Genomic DNA, 26,195 nt, shown 5'->3' on the forward strand with positions numbered 1-26,195 from the left:
GCCTCGAGAGGACCCCCAAGTTGCCAGTTCAGGTCATTCCGATGCACAAGGAGTTAACACTGAAGAAACACTGAGTGCACAACCAACAAACAAGACATCACCATTGAGCAGACCTATCTTGTCTGTCAAAGTCATCCGTGAAGTTGAAATGGGCAACTACTACGTTGTGTGTTGTGAATCACGTTCATAGTGTAGTGTGTTGTGACAATGGCCCATTACACCAATCAGGAACATGCCGAGATGATTTTTGTGTATGGAGAAGCACATGGAAATGGTAGGCAGGCAGCCCGATTATACAACATTCGATATCCCAATAGACGCCAACCGCATCATACAACATTTGCAACGCTGTTTTTTCGTTTGTGTGAGACCGGAACGTTTCACCTTGCCATGTATGACACGGAAAGGCCACGTGAGGAACGCACTGTGCATGCCGAAGAACGTATTTTACGACATGTGCTCGATGACCCGAGTGTAAGTTCCAGGGAGCTTGCCCGTAAGCATAATGTCACTTATGAGAGGATGTTGTTGATCCTTCATGCCAACAATTTTTACCCCTATCATTTGCAACGGGTAGAGGGTCTATCGCCAGGGGATTTTCCTCCCAGGCTGGGCTTTTTAAATCAGGTTCTCCATTTGGTGGGAACAACTGTCGCTTTTCTCTCCTCCATTTTGTTCACAGATGAAGCCCAATCTGGAAGGGATGGTATCCAGAATTTTCATAATAGTCATCTGTGGTCTGTGGATAATCCACATGGAATGGTACAGGCCCGCCACCAGCACCAGTTTTGTGTCAACGTTTCGACAGGGATTCTGGGTGACCATCTCATTGGACCAGTTGTTCTTCCACAACGACTCACTGGGCCTATCTATTTGAACTTCTTGCGCGAGATACTTCCTACACTTCTGGAGGATGTGCCGTTGATCTTACGACAAAATATGTGGTATATGCACGATGGTGCCCCGGCGCATTTCTGTCGCCCCGTGCGTGATTATTTGAACACTGTTTTCTCGGGCAAGTGGATCGGCCGTGGCGGTCCCATGTCATGGCCTGCCCGGTCTGTGGATTTAAACCCTCTGAATTTCTATTTATGGGGGCATCTCAAAACTGTTGTTTATGCTACTCCGGTACCTGATATCCAAACGTTGGAACAACGCGTCCGAGCTGCTTTGCGGGAAGAACCAGACACGTTTCGACGTGTGCGCCGATCTGTGCGACGACGTCTGAATGCCTGTGTTCAGAGTGGTGGACGTCATTTTGAGCATCTTCTTTAGTGTTGCCGCAGGTAAGACTTACAACAGACTTCTGAAACCTTTAGTGTCATTCTTTGTGATACTTATTCATCACGGACACCAGTACAAGCTGTAGTGTATCATCCTTGAAAATACAGTCCATGTCTTCCATGCCTCATTTGCCTACTCGGTAGGGCCTACAGCGATTCTCGGCTATGCAATGTCTGCGTACTCTGCTTGTTGGCGGAACCACTGCACCAACACCCATGTCCGGCGGTGTTACCTTGAATTGGTCCCCGACGCTGCAATGGGGAATCCCCACTTTTCCAGCTCTCACCCCACAGTTCGTACGTAAGCCATACGTAACATGTCATAGTACATACGTCTGTTTCACTTTTCACTGCCTCTACCATGCCTGCTTTGCGGAATCCATTCTCCCTGTATGGACTTCCATTGCGCAGTTCCATCTGCTGCATTCAGTTTGCATCATTAGTTCCCTTGAGTATGATTTTCTTTCTCATTTTGTGGACCGACGTCACTATCTCAATTCGTTCGGGAGATATTCTACTTTACCCACGGTGTGTGGGCGATCTTTTGCTCGGTTTCTGCTGGAACACGCCGCCTCTTTAGATTTCTGCTCATGACTTGTTCCCTTGTTTCCAGTTGTGGAGTCACCTCCCGAAGTGCATTCACCCACACAACTTCATTGTTAGTCACCATCATTACCTGGTGGTTATGCAGCCACACATACCTAATATGACGCGTCCATCAGTTCGTCTCTGTTTGAGATATCGACATGGTTACAACTAATTATGGTTACCAAGTGGGAAACCTATCCATTCACGCCTATTTTGACGTATCTTTACCTGACAGTTTACCTGGGAGTCCCTACGCTCCTTTGGGGAATCCCTTATGCACTGATTTCACGATTGCGACGTATCTATCTTTGAGTAGAGCAGGTTTCGTTCCTTTGAGGTGACCATGCCGCCTTGCCTCTATCATTCGAAATAGAGAAGATATAGCGCTCTAAAGTGTATTTTGCCACGTTTTTGGCATCATGTAGCTCCGAAACTCTCTCTCCTAGAGAAAAGTGCAAAAGGACTTTTTTTTCTTGTTTCGGTGTCGGGAATCACCTCCCGAATTTTGTCGGTGGAGTTTCCTACCACCCTGTACATTATATATGGTGTCAAAAGTCCCCTGACATAGGGCAACTCTGTTATTATCAGAGTTACAACAAAATGTAAGAGAGAAAACAGGCTCTAAATATGATGTTTTCAATGTAAAGTGAAAGAATTTTTTTAAAATCGGACGAGCCGTTTGGGCTGTACACTCTTTATGCGCCCAATGTTAAATGAAAACGCGACGTTACCATCTACCTAAATCCACAACATAAAGTGAATGTAGGCGTGTTTTAATGGGGGCTGGCCATCGATACCTTGGCGTAAAAAACGGTAACTTCATTCACTTATGTTGTAGGTCCAGGTAAATGGTAACGTCGCATTTTCATTTAACATTGGGCATATAAAGAGTGTACAGCCCAAACGGTTCGTCCGATTTATAAAATTCTTTCTTTTGAGATTGAAAACATCATATTTGTAGAGGGTTTCCCCTCTTACATTTTGTTGTAACTCTGATAATAACGGAGTTACCCTATGTCAGGAGACTTTTGAGACACCATATATATATAATATATATATGTGTGTGTATTGTATATATTACTGTCGCATTTGCCAGTAATAGGCTCCTAACTTGACTGAAGAGTGAAGGCCACACCAACAATGGAATCAAGAATGCAGTTACTTACACCTTCAACTTACTTGTCGTGTCGCGTTTTATGTTAACACTGCTCAAATGATTATGATCAAGTGCAATATAGACATGACTTATAAATATAATATTTAAATATACGGGTCGAATTAGTAAATTTAACTAACATCATCGTGAAATCAGATAATCGTGAACAAGAAACAGTTATTTCATTTATTTATTTATTTATTTATTTTTTTTCATATATTTCAGTCGTGTGAATTTTTTGCCGATACATATTGCACGTACAATAGAGCCGACCCTGGCTACAATCAGTCAGAAAAGGAGCACCTTCGTCATTTTTCTCGTGATTGTTACCTTTTTGCGCTTGCTGGCTATTTCGTTTGGTAATTTCGGTCTATTGATACTTCAGTATTAAAAAAAAAGCTGAAAGTTCGTATTTAAATCTCAGTATCGAACATTCCCTACCTAATAGAAAAATTTGTGAGGGGAAGTTCCAGGAAACAAGATAGACCTTTCGATTCATAAGAGCTCCCCTTGAATTTTACTCCCTGATAGGAAACTCCTTGATAAATTGTTGAAATACTTCAAGAACTGCATCTGTCAAGACAAGAGATTTGTGTTCGAAATTTTCGATAGTCGCCTTATAACGTTCCAGTGTGTATGTATATACATGTAAATGTAATTGTATATGTCGTTATTTTGTGGTTGCCACTTCTGTGTAATTGTGAGAAATACTGTGTATATAAATTGTAAATGATCGCTGGAAATCTTTGAGTACTATGCATTTTTCTTTTTTTTTCCTTTTTTTAAGGTATGTACAGCATTGAGCTTGTGAACGACAGCCTTTATGAATGGAATATTCGACTTATGATGGTAGATCCGGATTCACCCCTACACAATGACCTTATGTTACTCAAAGAAAAGGAGGGAAAAGATAGTATCCTTTTAAATATGTTATTTAAGGTACGTTTAGTTAACTTAGAACTCTTAATATAAACATGCACGTACTGTTTATAACTTGCGTTCTTTTATTCTTCAAAGAAGAATGTAACATACACAGTTAAAATATATTGGAAATTAGGAATTCGTGTTCTTTGTTTTATCCCCAGATGTATTTGTTTGAACGTCGATAGTATTCTTCATTTAATTTTATATATGTAGGGTGGAATAGTAATCTTGAAATATTTTGAATAACTTATAAACTAATAGATAAAAAGCTAAAATTCCGCACGAAGCAAAACTTACATGCATTTGCATCAGTAACAACACAAGTAAGGTCTGTTGAGAAAGATACACAAAGTAATATGGTCTTGGTTTATATTACTGTTGAAATGGCAAATTACGGATTGATACACTATCAGGATTATAAAGAACCTAAAAATGTCAATGTTTTCAAGTTATGGTATGTCAAGAAACTGTTTACACAAGTATTGTGTTCATTTATTTGGTTCCTTGTAGACATAAATATCATAATGTCGTGTACACGAACTGTTCGTATCTCATACTTTCCGAGACTGCCTGATATTCCCTCTGCAAAAGATATTAAAAATAATTGTACAAGTTTTTTTTTTTTTTTTTTTTTTCGTTTCATATTATGGTGTTAGTATAAGTACTTCCAGCATTTAGTGCAAAATAGTACTTCAAGTAACATTAAAACATCACACATACATTTCATATCACCACGTACCAATATGATGTAAATGATATTTTGATTCGTAAGCCTATGAGAACCATCTAAATTTGAAGTACAATATATCTATCTATATCTATCACATTCAAGATACCACTGTGACTATGAGTTCACCATAGTCTAGATCAGGTCAGGCAGGAAAGGGAAAAATCTTAACCGTGTTAGTTTCAGGTATTCAGTTTAACAGATGTTAAAATTCAGGACAAAATAAGAAGTCCGTATTTTTCTTTGAAAAAGAAGAAGAAGAAACTGGCCGGGGTACATGCTGCCAAAGATGGCGCCATTTCTCACGTGCAAATTTTGACAGCATTATAATGCGCTGTCTCTGGAACGGTTCAAGATATTTTATTGCATTTTATTTTGTTTTGAAAGATTATGATTTTTTTTTTTTTTTCATATTATCACATAGCTTTACTCAGTGTGTGATTGTGTATTAGTACAAAATGGAAACAAGGTCTGATAGAATAATTATAATTTATTAAAATTATATCCTCCGTTCGAAAATGTGTCCCAAGTTCTCGTGCTACAGTTTTTTTTTTTTTTTTTTTTTTTTTTTTTTTTTTTTTTTTTTTTTTTAATCCTAAATCAAAAAGAATTGTTTTTCCATAAATGCCAATCCTTTTGTTAATACTGTTGATCAGTACTATACAGAACTACACACCCTGCAAAGAACTACTTCCACTTTTGAATTCACAAACAACTGAAAATTTTGCCATACATTAAATCAGTTTCCGTTGCCACATTCTCACATAATCTCATAAAAACAAAATATAATCTTACTTGATATGGCATTTTAATTCTGCATAAAGATAACTAACAGACAAAACTTTCAAATATGTTAAAGCTTCCAAAACCCATGTGTAAGTTTCAAAACATATTACAAGCTTCAAACTGTACCATTTCTCTGCAGTCTGCTTACAAGTTAGAACTAAAATAAGCAGTTGATGAACTAAAAATGTGTTCAGCTGCATCAGTATTTCCCTGTAATATTGAGTGATGCCTTCCTGTTCTCCAATAAGAACTGGGGTACCCACAATCTTCAGAACATTGCGAATTGGAAGTGAGGCCTAGTGTTGTTGTTGCTGTCTTGCAGGTGGAAATCCATATCCAGCAACCGATCCATATTGTACAGCCCGGAACAAAAAACCTGCAACATGAGCATGTAAGTTTATTGTGAAAGGACGAAGTCTTTTGTTCCAAAATAAATGTGCAGGGGAGGACGTCGAGGTTTCTCCTGGCGTGATTCGTGCCACTTAGACGTTATGTTGATTCCCCGCACTGTTAGGCGTAGTTTCACAATAAGCTTACATGTTCATGTCCCAGGTTCTTTTGCTGCAGACTGTACCATAAAGTTAACGACGATTTCATTTAACTCTCAACTAGTATCGATAACCTGTGCAAGCCACCAGTCACAGTCATGCACACAGGCCACAAACGTTCCAATTTGTAGGTTGTAAATCTGATTACTATTCCGCCCTTTCTGAGGTCTTGGTTGGACAAATGAAATTCATTTAAAGTTCATCCATCACAGAGAATCCAGACATATTACTTCTAAATTCCTTTCACAGGGGTAGTTTGGTTGAACCATTCTTCCATTTTCCACTAGTAGAATTCTTCAGCTCTTTCTTTAGGCAACAGAATGAGAGCTGTTGTTGTGTATGACTTCACAACTCTGGTAAAATCCTCGATTTTCTGAATTGCAGTTGTACTTGGGCTTGAAAGATTGTTTTCTAGCATGGTGCTTTAACAGTCCCCCACACAAGTAGTAACGATTTGTGACGTGTCTAGGGGCATCATCAGAAATAATAATCTTTTCTGCCTGTGATTGCAGCTGTTGAATATTGTGTATTGCCAACAATGCATGTGCTGAGTGAGTCATCACTTACAACTGCAACACTTGTGATCATGTTTTGAAAATATATAACCCCTGTAAGAACTGAACCTTGGTCATTACTCCAGCATACCCTTGTACTTCTTGTGGCAGAATCACAGACCAGTTTGCAGCAAAATCACGGTGAAGCACTAAAAATAATTGTTCAGTCCTACATTTCCCTTCACTTGTCCAGTGTGTTGCAATTTCTTGAGATATTGGTGTGTTACTGCTTTCAGTCTCCATTTCCCAGCTTTTTCAATGAAGACATAAATGGCAGCAGTTTTCTTAATGTTTATTTTTATCCCAGCGTATGTAACCCTAAAGAATTATCTGTTTTCCAGACAAATGTCTGTGAGGCGAGCCTTTCCTTTCCTGGGCAATAACCACATCCCTGAAACACACAGGTTTCTTGTTGTACAGTCCTGGTCATAGAAACCTAGACGGCCCATAAAGGAACTAAGTCCAACAGATGAACCTAGATCCTTACGAATTCCCATTTATGTCTGGCTCATGTTCCCTGGATTTTTGTCGCAGACAGAGTTAGAAAATGAACGATAATATTACTGGACGCATAATGTAATTTGTTACCTGTACGTTGTAGATAAAAATGTTTACTATACAGAAAAATGTGGTAATGTTAAGTCGAAAATTTAATATGCAATTTATATTTTTAGTCTAGACCTATTAAGAAGATCGACACAGAAGTACAGGCAACATCATAACTACAAATAGACTACAATTATAACCATCTGTTTCACGCTATTTGTTACTTGTTTCACTGCCAATTCGAGTCTCCCGAAAGCATGATCTTGGCTAGTTGGCTTCGTTGAAGGCAAACTAAAGAGCAGCTTATAAAAAAAAAAAAAAAAAATCTTATAGCAGGTTATAGCAAGAGTATTTTAAAAGATTCTGATCTTTCTTGGTAATATGCCATTCATCCTATCCAAGGGCATATGCAGGAATTCATTTTGGGGGATCGAAAACTTCTTTAAGGGGACAAAATTCAATATGAGAATAAATTGTATTAAACTTCGTAAAATCGCCCTTACAAGCAGGCAAAATTTGGAGAGAAATCAGGATTTCGGGGGTTTAGACTCGAAGATCTACAGCAAAATTTCTGTGAATGCCGCATATATTACATGAAATCTACATATCTACCATATGTTGCAATTTTTTGTGAAAGTCCGTCAGTCGATCTTGGTGAGCTTTTCCCAATAGAATAAACTGACGGGACCTCGAGGAAAGGTTTTCTGAAAATGGTCCAGTAAATTGATTTTTATTTTTTGTAATTTCGTTTTTATTTGCGGCTCATATAGAAATTTTCTTGTAAGTCCCGTGGGCTTTACGTGGCATTTAACTGTTTTAAAACTATTTTTCACGTGTATGCATTTTGTGTTGTTAATAATTTCCAACCCTGTGCTCCCGGATGATAGGAAGAACATTTTAAATTTTTTTTTCATGAATTCATACATTCTTTTTCTCTCATAAAGTGATTATATGCATTGTCTGCAAAATCTGAAAATTCTATTTAAGCATGTAGTCTGGAGGAAAAACCCTACTTTTGGACCAAACCAAAAATTTCAATATGTCAAATGTTTTTCAGCGGTTTTTACCTCATTTGAGGGTGCTGAATCTGAATCTGCCGGGTGTACAAATGTACATCTTGAGCATTTTGAGTAATTCAAGATGGCGGCTGTAAAAATGATAGGAATATTTTTTGTATATTTTATCAAGATGGGTATCAAATTATATGTTTTTTGGGTTGCAGATTCGAATAATAATGTCAAAAATGTTATGAAATTGATACAAATCGAGATATTTAATATGGCGCCCAATATGGCGGCTGCAAAAGAAGACACATCAAGCAGGGCAGAAGTAAACCATTCTCACTCTGGTTTAACAGCTGTGGCAGTGAATGTCATTTGGGAATATTCTGAACGATCCAAGGACGTTATACTACGACTAGGTAGCATGCACTTGCTAATGAGCTTCGTACAACAAATAATGGATTCTGCTTTTGGAGGTACCAGCAGAATGTTGTTAGGTAAAACGATTCCTCAGAATGTGAGAGCATTACGTCTGATTGTTGAAGAGTTACTTCGACCACTTATCTCTAGTACACGTCTTCAGAACTATGATGATATGATGGCATTACTGGAAGAAAGAGCAAAGAGCAGCCGAACCTGCAAACTTGTCATTAAACCTGTTTTTATTATGATGCTGTACGTACGTGCAGAGAGAGAAGGTGATTTTCCGTTATATTTAGTTGCTGTAAGTTTGATGTTACCATATTTTTTCTGCTGGTCACGTTAATTATGCTAGATATGGTCGTCTTTATCTGCGGTCAATGGAGTGATTTCCAAGTGAAATACTAGAACGATTTATGAAAGGTGAACATGTTCTGCGTCACAAACCAGGTATCTGGAATGCTATATGGTCAGACATGTTCATTGAGAATACATTTATGCATGATGGCCATGGATCAGGAGGAATAATCGGACTTACACAAAACCCATTAACCGTGAAGCGATGGGCTTTCAACCTTCACACCTGCAGTCGTTTAGTAAATAACATTTATGTCATGAGAGATGCTGGACGAGATATGGAAATAACTAAGCATAAGGAAGAAATGCCATCTCGAGTAAAAGGAGATGCTGTAGACCGAATTAAGTTAAAGGAAAAGCTGTCTCATTGTATAGATCCTCTGAAGACCGATGATTACCGAAAAACTATTGTGAATATTGTGACAGGGAAAATTTGTTCCCAGAAAGTGAACGTTGATAATGCTGTTGAGATAGGTGTGAAGGCGTTGTGTTCTTACGAAGAAAAACTACCAACTGGTTTTCACGATCCAATCTCAACAACGGTTCGTAATGTTTCCTGCGATGACGTCAAAAGAACAGCTAGTATTGGTGTCATTAACACAGAACTCTTGTACACGCGTGCAATGTATTTCACATCTACAAGAAATATTGATGCTAAAGGAGTGATTTCATATGAGCTTGCCACTGTCCCCACATCTTTGTTTGATGAATATGGAACTCCCCCGTTCTGCAAAAGTAAGTCAAAACTGAAACAAATATTACAGGTAGAGAAGTCTATGAGATCGTACAAGCCCGAAGATGCCATCATACTTGATGGTTGTGCTGTTTCGTGGGTGATCAACTGGCCATCTAACGGAACTGTTCTTGACTTCATAAAATTGTATCGGTCATATGTGCTTGAAATATTGAGCAAATGCAACGTGTACTTGATATTTACACAAGGAGTACAGCACCAAAGGAGGAATAAGAAGCGTCAGAACAGGATCAACATGTAGCAGGTTTCATAAATTGTCTTCCAACACGTCCTTGCCCTCCCAACAAGTTGTGCTGAATGTTACGAAGAATAAGATACAGCTAGTTATGCTGATCTGCAAGTATCTAATGACAGAAGGGTTGCCATCAGATTCCACCAAAAGCCTATTCATCACTGAACCAGAAGATGTTACAACAAAAATAACTGCTGATTGTATCAAGGAACGTCCAGATATGAAAAACACTCACGAAGAGGCTGATGTCATAATTATCACACAAGTAGTGATGGTAGCCAATCAGCTGGACAGAAATTGTACAATAAATGTAATTAGTGATGACACGGATGTTCTTCTTCTCCTGATGCACCACTACCACACACAAAAACTTACTTGTAACATTTTTATGGAGGCAACTCAAAGTCAGAGAGGAGTTATTGACAAACACCGTGATATTGTTTCAAACTTACTAGCACTTCATTCTCTTTTTGGCTGCAATACAGTTCCTACTCTTAATGACATTGGAAAGCAGAAGGCATTGAAAGTACTACATAGTGGGAAGGAGCTTCAAAAGCTTGGAAATAAGACACCACTAATTGAAGATGTGATTCAGGAAGCAACTGGGTTTATAGCTTCTTGCTATGGTAGTAGGATAACTGGCCCTACAATGTCTGTTGTCAGAAGAGATGTCTGGCTGAAGAAAGAAGACTGCCGTACATATGCCGAAATTGACGAGCTTGCCACCAACTACGGAGGCATTCTCTGAAAATGTAAAAAGAGCTCATTTCCAGGCTTGTATTTGGAAACAAGCAGATAAACCAGACCCACCAGACATGGACCCGACACATTTTGGGTAATATCGTGATGAGCTGAACAAAGCATTGGAACCAGTTACTGTACCACCGGGAACTCTGATGGCACCGAAAGACATCTTGAAGATGGTGAGTTGCGGCTGTTCTTCTGAAAACATGTGTAAAGGACGTTGTGGCTGTGTGGCAAATCGTAATAGCTGCACTGACGTCTGCAATTGTGAAGCCTCTAAACGATGCCAGAATATCTTCACACGTCAAAATACTAGGAATCTAGAAGACGAAAACATGGATACTTCTTCTGACAAAGACTGACAAGTGACTGATCTGTGATATTTATTATTTTGTTGCGGAGTAACATAGAGACATCGGCATTTTGTATTGTAAATGTACATATTTCGCATTAATGTGGCCAGCAACATAATTCTTGATTAAGAAAACGTCCACGAATATATATATATATATATATATATATATATATATATATATATATATAAGAAAATCTTCAAACCTAAGCTTGTGTTGTTTGTTTTCTTTTGCACACAGAGAGGAATGGTTTTGTAAATAAATATAGAGAAGCCCAAAATGTGGGGGGAAAATGTTCTGGAGCGCAAACAAGGTGTGAGTTGCGGTGACGGAGAAAGCATCAACGCCCAATCCAAAATTTCAGTGTATCAGATATTGTTCTAAGTATGTACCTAGCTCGAGGGTCGCGAGTCTGAATATTCCATATTGAATATATTGATTTCTATCAATTTCATAAGATCTTTAAAGTAACTATTGATATCAGCAACCCAAAAAACATATAATTCGATGCTCATGTTGATACAATACTCCAAAAATATTCTTGTCCATTTTACGGCCACCATATTGGGTGCCATATTGAATATCTCGATTTGTATCAATTTCATAACATTTTTGACATTATTATTCGAATCTGCAACCCAAAAAAAAAACATATAATTTGATACCCATCTTGATAAAATATACAAAAATATTCCTATCAGTTTTACAGCCGCCATCTTGAATTACTCAAAACGCTCGTACACCCGGCAGATTCAGATTCAGCACCCTCAAATTAGGTAAAAGCCACCCAGAAATATTAGACATACTGAAATTTTTAGTTTCGATGGATTTCCTCCAGACTAATGAATTTGCTTATGTATAAAGTAATTAAATAAAAATGAAACCCGATTTTGAAACTGCAAGCTTTACTTACAGCCTATCTACTTGAACCCCAGTGCCAAAATGGGTGGAATTGAAGGAAGTGATAAACCCTAGGTCGGAGATTCAAATTCACTCCAAGAACTAATTTTTTCTGGAGTGAAATTATGAAATAAAAAAAGATAATCATGGTTCATTTTCAAGATTCACACAGATCAGAAAAGAAAATATTTCATAATCACGTAATTTACACCAAAACACATAATAACCAAAGAATACGAAAGAATTGTCTACCTCAGAGACTAACAAATTGGTCAGGAGTTTCTTTCGGTTTAAATGTTGAGAAAACCAAAACTATAGAACACATATAAGGTAGTCGATTTTGTCGCTAACGAACGAAAAACGCACTAAATCACAGTGTTTTCGCAACTGTGGAAAGAATTGTTTTTAATGGTTTTACATTCTAATTTCAAACTTTCCAATTCTATTACCACAATAAAGTTACTTTTATTTTAACATTCTTTGGTCTGAAAATGTATTACGAAACTTATGAGTGAGAACTTAATTAAATAAAATCATGTTGTTCTAGAAACTTAATAATGGAAAAGAATGAACTTCTAAACGAATGATAAACTATAGTCTTAACATTTTAAATTATTAAATACATATTCATATTGTTTTGGATTTCATCTTATTCTTGAAGAGATACATAATATGTCGAAATATTATGTAGAAGATTGACTCCTCCTCGGAATATAATCGTGAGACGTTATTAAATAATAATATAATCTCAGCCACGCCGTCCCATTCGTATAGTAGCTTGGGCGCGCGTCTTTACTGCACGAGGTTTTGGGTTTAATTTCTTAAATGATAGCTTTGAAATTTGAACCCATTGCGGGGTTCAGGTTCTACCTAAAACTGTAGATCTACATCACATATTTCTTCAGTGCTGGAAAGATATATTCAACTCCAACCATCCAAACAAGATAATAGAAGTGGAATACGAGCCATTTTATGTGAAATCAACCAAATCTTAAGGGGAAAAAAACCTCGTGGTCTCAGAATTTGATGAAACTTAATGTACCTGTAGGCTCCTATGAGAGATCATCATGCACCAAATTGTAGCCCTGTAGCAGAGTACAAGGTGGTTTAAAAAAAAAAAAGTTTTTAAGAACCTTTTTAGCTTCAATTGATCATATTTCCCGTAAATATTGAGTTAGAGAGAAAAATAATATACCATTTTGAAGAGGAAAGAAAGGCTACAAGGTATGTCAGAAACATTTATTTAAAAATCAAATATTTTCCGGAAAAAATTTGGATCTGTGATATTGCCCATTTGATTTCCTTGAAATTGGGTTCTAAGGTAGCCCTATATGTCCGGCATAAGTATGCCAAATGTCAACTTGGGCCAAGAATGGGCCTGGAGTCTACAATGATTTTCGTGTGACCATGTCGGGAGAGAGACCTAAAGTGCCAATTTAGCAACTTGCAAATTTGTTTAGTACTGGTGAAGTAAGGCGTAACTGACCTAGCAGTAATGTTTTTCTGGTTCAATCTGTAATTAAGTAATCCTGTAGGGATCTTCGGAACATTCTATTATCAATCATAGTACATTGCATTGACCTTAAATATGTCTGGAAGGTTCTCGAATCATCTGGAAGATTCTAGAATCGTCTGGAACAATCTGGAAGGTTCTCGAATTCTGTGAAACATTGTAGAAAGTTTTAGAACTGTCTGGAACATTCTGGACGGTTCGTTACCTGTGTAAAAGCAGGGGACATTGACACTGCATGCCAGTAAGTCCTTAGTTCTAGATTGGATAACAAGTCTAGCTGCAAGTGTCTATATAGTGTTCAAGCATAGCTAGTGAGATCACAGTGACTATACAGCAGATTTCCGAGTGTCAGTAGTAAATAGTTCCATGATCCAAGTGCAGTATTACCTGTAACTATGTGCTTTCAAAAGCTGCATTGCTACTTAAGTGATCCACTATGTCAGTATTGCCACGCCTCTACTGTACCAGTCCATTTGGTAGTCATAGCAGTAATGTGAGGGTTGGACTTTGCCCAGTGCAAGCATGAATGACAGAACTGGCTCCACAACTCAAAACTGAGAGTCTGAGCAAGGTTTGCAACAAGTGCAGAAAGGAACTAAGTAGGCGCCGTTCCAGAGCTGCTGACGTACAGGCAAGTGGTGACAAAGAGTCGTCTGATAGGCAGTCTCTTAGTGCAAATCCTGATCAGCCTTTCACATCACTTGACGCAGCAATTGACGTATTGAACCAGAGCCTTCAGGTACTTGGTGCATCACCAATTCAGAAAAAGATGATGATACTAATCCGATACTCCAAAAAGAAACTGAAATCTATAAGAAAATCCTTCAAGAGACATCGCAGTGTCGCTCATGTTGCATGGTCTGAAAGTGATAATGAAAATGATGAGGAGAAAAGTATTGAGTCAGAAATTATTAGCCAACTGAAAGAGAAGTTCAGCACATGCGCCAAAAGATCAGATCAGATAATGATTCTTACACTTCTGCCCAAAAGCTGGCCAGTTAAGAAAATTGAGAACGAATTTGGTATTACAAATTACATGGCTCGTACTGCAAAGGAACTTGTTAAGAGGGCATCCTATCAACTCCAAACACAAAGGCAGGATCTCTTCATCTGAAAAAATTATCAAAGAAATCCATGCTTTCTGCAGCAGTGATTACGTTAATCGTCAGATGCCTGGGAAAAAAAGACAAGAAGGGAGAGTCCACATCCAAAAACGACTGATCCTGATGAACCTGAAGGAAGCATACTTGCTTTCAAAGGACAAGAATCCTGATGATAAAATTGGATTTTCCAAATTTTGTGAACTTAGGCCACAGAACTGGATCCTGGCAGGTGCAAGTGGAATACACTGTGTGTGTGTGTGTGTGAGAGAGAGAGAGAGACAGAGAGAGAGTAAGAGGGGGGTGATTTGAGTTTAACGTCCCGTTCAACAGCGAGGCTATATGAGACGTGGACTTACTTATTAACGTGGAATCCAAATCACATGAGCTCCCGCCGGGAATCGAACCGGGTCTCCCACGCCAAAGGCGCGTACGCTAACCGCTTAGCCATGAAGGAGCTTGTGTGGGGGGGTCTCTCTCTCTCAGGCGAATGGTGTGTGACAATGCAACAGATAAGTGCAAGATAAAGGAGTGCTCTGAATGCTCAGGGAAAGCGCACATCAAGCAGAAACTTATGGACGGACACATGATCGAAGAGGTGACTTCCAAACAGTGAGTTTGAGTTGATCGAACCATGCTGGAGACAATGCTAAATCTGCTGACGAATTTGTAGATGATCTCTGCAACAAGCTGGAGGTGCTTCAAAAACATTCATTTATTGCAAAGCAAAAATCGGCATAATGTGGTGGAAAAATCTTAAAAAACTTAGGAGAAGGTATGGAAGATTGACCTATTAGCCTTCTCCTACTACTACATGAGTAGTGAAACAGATATTTTCTCCGAAATCCGGTGTTCCCAAGAAATTCAAGCTAGCTGACAATTCTCGGCCAGAATAGGGGTGAGTATTCTTTGTCATATTGAGAAAGGTTTTGGCGAAAAAAAAAAAAAAAAAAAAAAAAAAAAGTGGTGTAGAAACTCCGAATGGTTTGTGTTGTTTTATTTGACACTTTGAGAGGAAAATCTTCCTTCTTCCTTTGGGGAGGAATGAACCATATGCAGGAAGATTGGTTAATTTGTTCATTTTCCCCTTCCCTACTTTGGATTGTGCATTCTTTTAAAGTTATAAACACGGATACATCTATTGAGAAAGAAGGATGGGATTTTAATCTATACAAAATCTTCTTAAATTCTAATCAAATAAGAATATCTGAAATGTATGATGTAGAAGTATCTAACTTCCTCATTTACATAATAGATAAAGCCAGGGGCGGATCCAGGACGGACTTCTGGGGGGGCAGTGGGTTGTAATACTGCTACTTAGAGCTACTTTTAAGAGCTCCAAACTCTGGGATGGGTTTTATTTATATACTAGGAATGCAATGGATATACCCGATTGCAATGAAATGAGCTGAGCGAGCTTAAACTACGTAATCAGGAAGCGTTTTTCGGTGATTATTCCTCGATGGTACATCGGATTTTTGATTTCGACCTATGTTGTCACTCAGCACGACATTGGTTGAGATCGGCCAAACGGTCTAGGAGGAAGCGTTTTTCAATGATTATTCCTCGATGGTACATCGGATTTTTGATTTCGACCTATGTTGTCACTCAGCACGACATACTCTATCAACGTGCTAAGTTTGGTTGAGATCGGCCAAACGGTCTAGGAGGAGTTCGCGGACAACCAAACGGCTAACCCGAGTATAAGAGCTTCGCTTCGCTCAGCTCAAAAATAAGAAAGTTTCATCTTCTGGGTGGGCAATTGCCCTGATCGCTCCCCTGGATCCGCCCCTGGATAAGGCAACAAGAGATCAAAAATTTATGAATAGTGTATTTTAATTATATTTTGCATTTTATTGCATAACATTTAATACTTTATTACATAATTACATTATATTACATCGATTATTTTTATAAAATTCTACACCAGAGCATAAGTCGTCCTAATTAATTTTCTTTAACTGATTTTCCTCGTGACACTAGAAGAACATTGCGATAGTATTAAATTTTCTTCTTTCTGTTCTTTATTCAATAAAGATAAGAAAGATGCCTAGTGCTGTGTTCAGGTCATAGTTGACAGAAAGCTAGTCTGAAAATGAAAGAGGAAACCAAAGAGAATTCCATCCAGGTACTCGTGTTAGTGTTGGCAAAAATAGGGAAGAGGAGAAGAACGTTAAGTGCGTTCTGGAGAAGTTGTATTGAAATGAATACGACAAAGGGTATGACAAGAAGAAGAAGAGAAAAAGTAATTACAATTGATATACTGCATGTTAATAAAGCGAATAAATTTTATTTCAGTTCTAAAAGATTAACAGATCACGGCGTAGGAAATCTTCACACTTTGTAGCAGTTCTGTTAGCGGTAGCCAGGGGTGCATCGAAAAAGGGGTCCACTGAATTCGGACCAAGAACCTAGGAACTCGTATTTTTTTTTTTAATAATATACCGTACTTGTGTTTTGTCTATACCAGGAGCACGTTTACGAGGGACGCACTCGATCCAGTCCCCATCTGGTCTTTCGATTTCGGACCCTTCAAGAAAAATGTCTGGGTGCGCGCCTGACAGAATACGTAATAACATTATGATTTTATGAATATTCGTGAGACTATAAATCTAATGTTGTCTTAAGTCTTGGGAATTATTTTTGGTATTTCTGAATGACAAAAAGAAAGTAGCTTTTTTCTTTATTTCATGGTATCATTCTAATGGTAATAGTGATAAATAAAACAAATCGTGTCTTCATTCGCCTTTTCCCGTTTTGCCTTATGATTCTTATCACAGCAAACGTCAATCAAAACTTGGTACTTCATGACTTGTTATCGTAAGGCAAAACGGAAATTCCCCTTTCGCCGTACAATAATTTCATATATTGGTAGCCCTGCTTTAGCAAATATAAATGTAATTAAAATGTTCAACAGAAGGACACTGAGAAACTGGAAAGAAACAAGTCTCATTGAAAAAGAAGGTAACAATGTAATGAATTCGAAATCAGAACTTAGAATTATTGATTACAGAGCAGGGGTGGACTGGCGAAATTTGGCCCACCGTCAAAATTTTGACTCATGAATCCGACCATCATGGCTCACGAATCCGGATTTTCGACGCCCTACTGTAATTGACGGGAACAAAGTTATACCTAATCACAAAAAAAGAAAGAAAGAAGAAGAAAAGGACGGCATAAACATAGTCCTACAAGTTCTGGTGTGCGCAAGTGTCTGCTTTTGTACGTAAAACAATAGAAACACTTTTAATAATATCCACCTTACATGCATTTTATTTCTTTTAATCTCAATGACAATCGTTTATTCTGTCTATAGAAATAGAATTGTAACTCCTCGAAAACAACTTAACTCGGATCAGGAACGCAGGAAATTTTTGAAGAGTGAAAAAAATCTTCGCCGACGCTCAATACTTATGTGTAAAGAAAAAAGACAAACTAAAATGATAGTTCTCATAATCATGTTTCATTTATTGCGTAATGAAAACATTTTTGCACAAATTCCGATTCAGAAATCTTCCTAGACATCAAACAGTCTGAGCTAACGTTCATTAGTGTGCAAAAAATTTCAAGCAAAAATTTTACGACTATACTTAGGTAGGAAAAAAAAAAAAAAGAATAAACTCTTCCACAACCCAAAGGGAGAATAGATTCATTTGGTAATTATTATTATTATTTTAATGGAGCAACACGGAACTTCCAATAGCGCTATATACAGGGGTAACCGGAGAGTGGAATGGGGAGCTGGACCTCCAAATCATATCCTGCCAAATAGAGCTGGCTTCTTCTATGTTAATTAAACTTGTTTAATACTTACAGCCAGGGACGTGAGCAGGAATTCATTTCGGAGGGAGGGTGTCCAAATTCAGTATGAGAACAAATTGTATTAAAATTTGTAATATCGCCCCTAAAATTAGACAAAATATACAGAAAAGTCTTGATTTCGGGGAAGGAGGTTCGGACCGCCAGGAACCGCCCCCTGCTTACAACAAATGAAGAATGTAGTATTTTTTTTTTTAATGAACAATGTTAATACGTTAAAATAGTTTAAAAAATGATTGACGGTTAGCCGGGTATGCAAATCCGCTCTTGTCAGTGGGATAAATTATCGAAAAGGCATAAGAATTAATGTTTATGTTCATGTAATTAGATTATTTCTATGCATTTGCAACTGTAGAGCAGCGAATGGAAGTATTTTGAAATTGTTGTGTAACTTCGTTTTCTGTAAGATGATTGATCGTTAGGAGTCAATCAGTGAACAGGTTTCCGATTAGATGTCTCATTTATAATTTAAGATCTGTATGTTGCTCAAGTAGTTTCACACTGTGTCTGATGAGTAAAAGCTCCTAATCAGTACTGAGTTCGTTACTCGAAGGTCTGTAAATGCAAGTGTGTTTAAGTGTGTGAAATGGCTGTATCTTTAATTGCATCGAAACGAAAGAGAAAGTTACTGTGTTAGGAAGAACATATTTATCGGATAAACTATCGTCGCGGGTCAAAATAATATCGCAGTTGTAGTGTAGGGTGTAAGGTCACTTTTATTCTAATTTGTGTTGAATTTGAATCTTCGTCTGGTGAATACACTCATCCTGCGATAAATGAGCAGATTTAAAGTTCTCTCGTACGAAATGAAATGGAAGTTTTATTTCCCACGCTTATGCCGGCTAGGGTAAAGGAGATGGTGATGATGAGAAATGAATGAAATGGTGGAATGAAGAAAGCGGGAGGAAACGGAAAAACCCCGAGAAAACCCATGCACACGGTATTTGTCCACCACAAAGCTCACTTGGCGTGAGCCGCGATCGAACCAAGGATCCCATGCACCAGAGATGAACGCTCTACTACTGAGCCTCCACGGCCCTCAATGACTGGCCGAATAGCAGTAAGTAGAAGATAAACACTTACATACTAGAAGTCAGTGGGGTCCCTGAGAAAGGATAAGGTACAAAAGCGCTTGATTTTTTGTATATGTTGTTGTTAATTTGTTTATTCACAAAGGTGTGATGTTTAATAAATCTAAGAAATGAGATCTTTAAGTTTTATGTCCCATGGTTATGGCGGGTAGGCTAAAAGATACGTCAAATATAGACTTGTAATAAGGGTGGGGGACTTGTTACAAGTCTGGAGCTCTATCTTGAAAGCTTGGTTCAAGTGTATTTTATGCTGTTATGCTGTTAGGGAGTTAATATACACTGTTTTACGTTCTTAAAAAGCAGCTTCTGATGTTTCAAATACCTTATAGTATGACAATGTGCTGCCAATGATTAAATTCAACTCGCAGTGGTCTTTATTACTTAAGCTCATTATGTTTATAATTAAGTTATTTTGTTGGTAATTACTTAATTGAGAATTCTTCAAGCGACTTATTTACTTCATTTCTGGAACCATTTTGGACATATTTGAAACCATTTTGACAATGAAGGGGACAGGACAACAAACCGAGCAGAGGTTGGCATCCAAAGTTAAATAGAAGTGCTGGGAATCCTCACCTCAATGTATATAGGTTAATTGAGTTACTAAAGCAGGAGCAATCAGAAAATAAAGCTTCGATGGCCATGCTTTTAGCAGGGCATGTTGCAAGACACCAGAAATAAAAGTGAAGACAATTAAACATTCGCCTGCGTATTTTGAAATGTAGAATGAGTAGTAAACAGGTTTCTCTAATGCAATACTTAGATGCTGTTGCTCATTGTATACATACCGAAGGTAAACACCATTTTGTATAGGTGTTCTGTACTTCTTGCACTTATTTTGTTACATGAATAAACAAATTAAATTATATTTATGAATGCATTTGCAAGCCTACCAACATAAAGTTCGTAAGGCGAAACGGGAAAATTCACATCGAGATTTCCCGTTTCCGCCTTACATGAAGACAAAAAGTGATAACATGTTTTACATGTAAATTCCATTGCTAGAGGTCATAAGGCGGTGATAACATGTTTTACATGTAAATTCCATAGCTAGAGGTCATAAGGCGAAACGGGAAAAGGCGAACAGTGCAGGAATCAAAACAAATTATACAACCAGAATAATCGTCCAAATATGGATCTTAGTTACGGAAGAAACAAGCAATCGCTATATAACTATAGTAATGTAGCGCCAACGGAAATTCTTGATTTCGCTCTTTCTTCATTATATATTTAATTTCAGAGAGCTATGTAGTTATTCGACGTAAGAATTATTAAAATTTCAATTTGATAAATTAATATCAAGTGAATTTTCGTTGAAAGGATAAATATATTCTAAGATCTCGGGATTGAAACAAGATATGTCACAAAATTGAAAACCGTCACGTATGAGGATAATAAGGTGATAGCAAATAATATGCCAATAAAATAAGTGAATGCACTTACACTATGTAGCCACTATTGCAGTTCCACTATGCATAATAAATTTTGTCTTGATATTTGGGACGTTCTTCGCTCTCTCCTTTGGAATTAATTTGTTATTAACGTATTTTAATGATTAACAATATATTAATGGTCTTATGAACAGTTAAAGAGAGTGTACGGTTTTTATTTTTTTTTAATTTAATTTTATTTTATTTTATTTTATTTTTTTTATTTTTATTTTTATTTTATTTTTTTTTTTTTGTAATAGAAATTGAATTTATCCCTAATCCTTGACTGATCTCAGTTCCAAGCAATATGGATAGTTCTTAAATTTCAGATATAACATACAAGCACACACTCGTACACAATACATGTTTCATGAAAATCAGAAAATTTTACAGAAATTGTTAGTTAGATTTCAGATTAGCGTCGCTTTCAGCAGAAAAACTATATGAAACGTGAACCTACGTGATTGGTAATTCTTAAATATTTACTACACAAATTTTAATAATAATAATAATAATATGGTAAATTTTACGTCCTCGAACAAAAAGGTATATACACGAGATGAGATGGAACAAAATTTTTGTGACGAGATACAGTACGAAACAGAACTCTTCCAGTAGAAACAAAAATACTTTTCGACACAAGACAACCTCAACACACATCATGTCGAATAGTAGGAACTTGCTTCTATAAATGAACATAAAGCGATTATGTAAAAACATACTTGACCAATATGAATCGTTCAAAACCCCAGTTTCAATGGTAAACGAAAACTAGAAAGAAAGAAAGAAGAAAAAAACTTGCGTAAGACTTAAGACTCTTGTAAAACTCGAACACGTGAACATATGTGATATATGAGTGCACCGTAGGACACCACCCACTTGTTTCGTTCGATTGGGGCCCACTTTAAGACAAAATTTCCTTACTCAATATACGATACGAACATCAAATTATAAATGAAGCATCAAACAGGTTCACTACATTACATAAACAAAACAGCACATAAAAGGTAGATAAAACAAAAATAAATCGTGGGCCCATTTCAGTAAAAAAATGTCTACGATTATGGGCCCTAGAAATAATATTTATTCGTATGGCCCTGAGATTTATCAATATTTTCCCTTAATTAATTTGTCATGTATGGAACCGGCCCAGCGGCGTTACTAACGGCCCCGCAGACCTTGCCGTGCGGGAGGGCCCACAAAGAGTAAGAGAAAGATATAAAGAAGGGGTCTATTTTAAATTTTGCTGAGGGCCCAAATAACTTTTTTCTAGAGGGCCCAAATATCATTAGCCCCCAGAAAAGAATCTAAGTTACGGCGATGAGTGTTCACTTACTTTTAATAATGAGTTTATATACTGTTTCATCTCCCTAACATGTTGTGAAACATCCTATTTTCGACATACATTTTAAATCCTATTCCTCCACTTCAGAATATGCATTTTGATGACATAAGTGAGTATCGTATCACTATATCTAAGGCTTCCAAACTAAGCGAATTCAAGAAGAAGGTCAGAACGTATTCTTGGGACACTAAATCGATTGCAGAAAGCCATTTCTTGTTTTACTTATTAAAAAACAAATATTTTACTCGTTGTTGGTGTTTTAAAAATAAAAGTCGTGCACGAGTTTTTAGTATTCAGATACATACCGCCTATCTTTCATGGTTATACATGATGATGTTATAATAATAATAATAATGTCATTGATAATTATGTTGTGTATGTAGGATACTTGAAGAGAGCACCTGAAATTACATACAGGATTTAGCTCGAATTGTCTCGTTTCGGCTCGGCTCGAAACTCGACCTGAATTCGAGTCGAGTTGGCGGAAATTTTTATAGTCGGGTTCTGGACTCGAACTCAAAGATGCCTGTTTCTGGTCGAGTTTCAAAGAAAACCCACTCGAACTCGCTGGTACCCAGCCCTAAACGTTTACATTAAATAGTGAATATTGCACATGATTTCTTGCTGTGGATAGATCAAACATTAAAAATAGGGTGTACTCTGAATTATTAAAATATTGATGTAGTAATGCACGTGAAAATCTTTTATTTCTATTTCAATTTTTTTTACTAGTATTAACACAAAATTGAGCATCTAGCCTTTGTTGTCGAGGGGGAGAAAAGAGCAAAGTGGAATCCCAAACCCACGGCAAGGGGGGGAAAAGAAAAAGAGGAAAGTGACCTTTTAAATCCACATGTGTAAGTCATAAATCAGAGTATAAGGGAGACCAAAACTATGGCAACGTCGGTAGATACACACTAACTTACAATGTTACCTGTAAGATTATACGACTGATCGGATAGTGCCGGTACCACCCACGAAGAGTTTTCTTGTTTTTGCCAGGACCGTACCTTACTCAACAGAAAGAGAACTTGAAGCCAAGAAAGTTTTTTATGGTATGTGACTTCTCTAAGAACTACTCATTTGCGCTACAGGTTGAGGTACAGGGATATCACTGGAATAATGACCAAACAACTATGCACCCATTTGTAGCCTACTGTCGTGAGGAGGGTATACTGCAGCACATAAACGTGGTGATCATATCTGAATGCCTCAGACATGACACTGTTGCAGGTCATCTGTGCGAGAAAAGTTGGTTCAAATCCTGAGACAAGTTTCCCAATGTGTCAAAAATGTATTACTTCTCTGATGGAGCTGTATCTCAGTACAAGAACCGGAAAAACGTCATTAACAACCATATGCATTCTCACGACTATGATGTGGCATGTGAATGGCATTTCTTTGCAACTTCATATGGCAAAGGAGTCTGTGATAGTATTGGAGGTGCACTGAAAAGGAATGCTGCAAAATCAAGTCTTCAAAGACCGTACACAAATCAGAGCATGATTCCACGCCAATTGTACAACTGGGCCATAAATGACACCAAGGATTCTAAAATGGTGTATGTGTACTACACAGAGGGGAAACATGAAGAGGAAGCTACCTTCCTGAAGGACAAATTTGATGCAGCTCGACAGATATTTGGAACCTGTAAATTTCACTCTGTGGTTCCCGTCTCTCAACGAAAGGTCGCAATGAAGCAATATTCTTCTATACCAGATTTTAAGGAAGTGCAGCAGATGGCTCACAAGCTGGCATTACCATTGATAGAATTAGGGGCTTTGTTGCTTGCACCAATGGTGGCTTCTGGTGACTTGCTTGTGTTCTGCAAGTCGACGAGACACTTGAAACAGCAAAGTTGTGTCTTCTGAGACCTCATGGACCAGCACCTTCTTTTATATATCCAGATATACCAAATGTACTCTCACTACCTGCTTGTGACATCATCTCTCTTGTTGATCCCATAACTATAACTGGCCGTACATATTGTAAAATTTCTTGGGTAGAGCAAATAAAATGTACTCGGGATTTGGACTTTTCCCTTCACCTTTTTATTATAAAAAGTTTATGTACACAAATTATAATAAGAAATTCCACTAATATTTAGGTAAGATTAGATAGGAGCCCGGTGACCAAGCGTCGTGGGCTTTGAGGTGAGGTACTCTCGGTGACAAAGTGTCGTGAGAGGGGTGTAGATTAGGTATCTCTTTCTCGGTGACCGTGCGTCGTGAGAAAGAGGAAAGGAACCCGGTGACCAAGCGTCGTGGGTATAAGGATGGGTACCTCTCGGTGACCAAGCGTCGTGAGAGGGGTTTTAGGTGTTGTGATCAATCCGGGAAGATTGATGTTGTTCGAGGTGTGCAGGTCCTTTTTATTCTGTCTTGTCGGCTTCCATCGTTGATTCTCGTCCTTCCGACTGTTGACGATGGTGATCGACACCTCTTCGGGAACGTCGTCTGTTTGTTTTTATTTATTAGTAACACATGTAGTTCACACGTGGTTATTGCCTGGTACGGCAACGTGGGGATCCTTACACCCCCGGGGCGTAGAAAAAAGCCACTGGATTATTTTTTTCGTGTTTGTGCCAGCATGGAATCTGCATATTGGGCACAGTATACACTGGAAAACACTATAACACTGAAACACAAAATCAAAGTTAAAAAGCACTGGTCACTGATATCACTGTTTGAGATATTATCACATAAGTTTAAAATGCAAGTTGAAGTTGGAGCACTGACAGTGTGTCCTCTTAATCTAAGCAGGATCCGTATAATACGTCATCTCCCTCAAAGGAGAGGCTGTCGAAGCTCTGGAGATTACACTTAATAGTTATAACTACGTCACTGATAGTAATGTCCGTAGTATATGTTATGAAGTTCGCACGTCAAAGAGTGCTATTATATAAAAGTTTCTAATATTGGTCTAGTTCTGGCTAGTATTAGTGAATAGATGACAGAACACATTTAGAAAACGGTTAAAGTCAGTACTTTGATAATTGTAGTCACGCCGGGAAAAAGGTTGTGAATCAAAAGTCCTGATTTTCCGGACACTCTGTATATGTATGTTAATGTGTTAGTTATATGATACGCAACGGAGAAGCGAAGAGAAAAAATGTTGTAGCTGGCCTTGTGAAGTTCGTTCGCTCGAAGTCGAAAGAAAATGCTGGCTTGCAATTTTGCTCACTGAAGGAAATTGTATGGATGAATGCTTGTTTATATGACAGAATGCAGGTTGGTTAGGAATTATAAGAGTGGAAAAAAAAAAAAAAAGACAAGGGATCTCTTGCGATTTGAATACGAAGGTAGGTACTAGATTTGGTCACTTCAAATAGTTAGCTGTATCATATAGTGTATCTTGGTTCCTTGTATTACATGTTTTATTTCGTTTCCTTTTTTTTCTTTCTTCTTTGCCGCTGAAACATGAAGAGTGCGCTTCGCATGTCGCTCGTTTATATCTGCCGCGATGATGATAATCTCTTTTTTTGTCTTCTTTCTGTTCGGTTCGTCATCTTATCCGCTGCGTTCTTCATTTTCCTCGTGTCGTATGTGTTCCTCGCCATCATGGTAAAATTTGATTCTATCGATGGAGATATTCTGTTCTCTATCCCTGAAATTATGGGGCATGCGAACTCGGTAGAGATTATTGTTTAGTTTTGAGATTATTGTAGCCGGTCCGCAGTATCTATCGGTCCATTGTGATGACTCTCCAATTCTTCGAAAGGGGAAGTAAATGAGTACTTTATCTCCAGTGTGAAAGGTTTGTTGTTTATGTCTTTTATCAAAATACTTCTTTTGTTGTTTGTGAGCCTTCAGTAAGTTATGCCGTGTCTTTTCTCGAAGCTTTACGAGTTGGTCTCGTTCAAGCTGTAGCTGAGGGGTAATCTGTAGTTTGCAATCGCTGATTGTCCTGGGTTCGTATCCAAACATGAGGAAGAAGCTGGATTTCTTCGTTCCTAATTGAGCGAAACTATTTAAACCAAAAGTAATATGAGGTAATAACTTTGGCCATGTTTCGTGATTTTGTT

At 37.8% G+C, this 26,195-nt stretch overlaps 1 protein-coding gene across 1 annotated transcript in view; it reads left to right on the forward strand.

Moving 5' to 3' along the window:
- The window catches only part of LOC145666519 (ubiquitin-conjugating enzyme E2 Q2), a 361,803-nt gene that overhangs the window by 233,702 nt on the left and 101,906 nt on the right, over positions 1 to 26,195 (forward strand). The window contains exon 5 of the mRNA XM_081733809.1: positions 3,815 to 3,966. Within this exon, the coding sequence (XP_081589935.1) occupies positions 3,815 to 3,966 (152 nt within the window). The remainder of the gene's footprint in view (positions 1 to 3,814; positions 3,967 to 26,195) is intronic.

The sequence above is a fragment of the Thermobia domestica genome, chromosome 12, assembly GCF_964235325.1.
Source record: "Thermobia domestica chromosome 12, izTheDome1.hap1.1, whole genome shotgun sequence".
Taxonomy (NCBI): Eukaryota; Metazoa; Arthropoda; class Insecta; order Zygentoma; family Lepismatidae; genus Thermobia; species Thermobia domestica.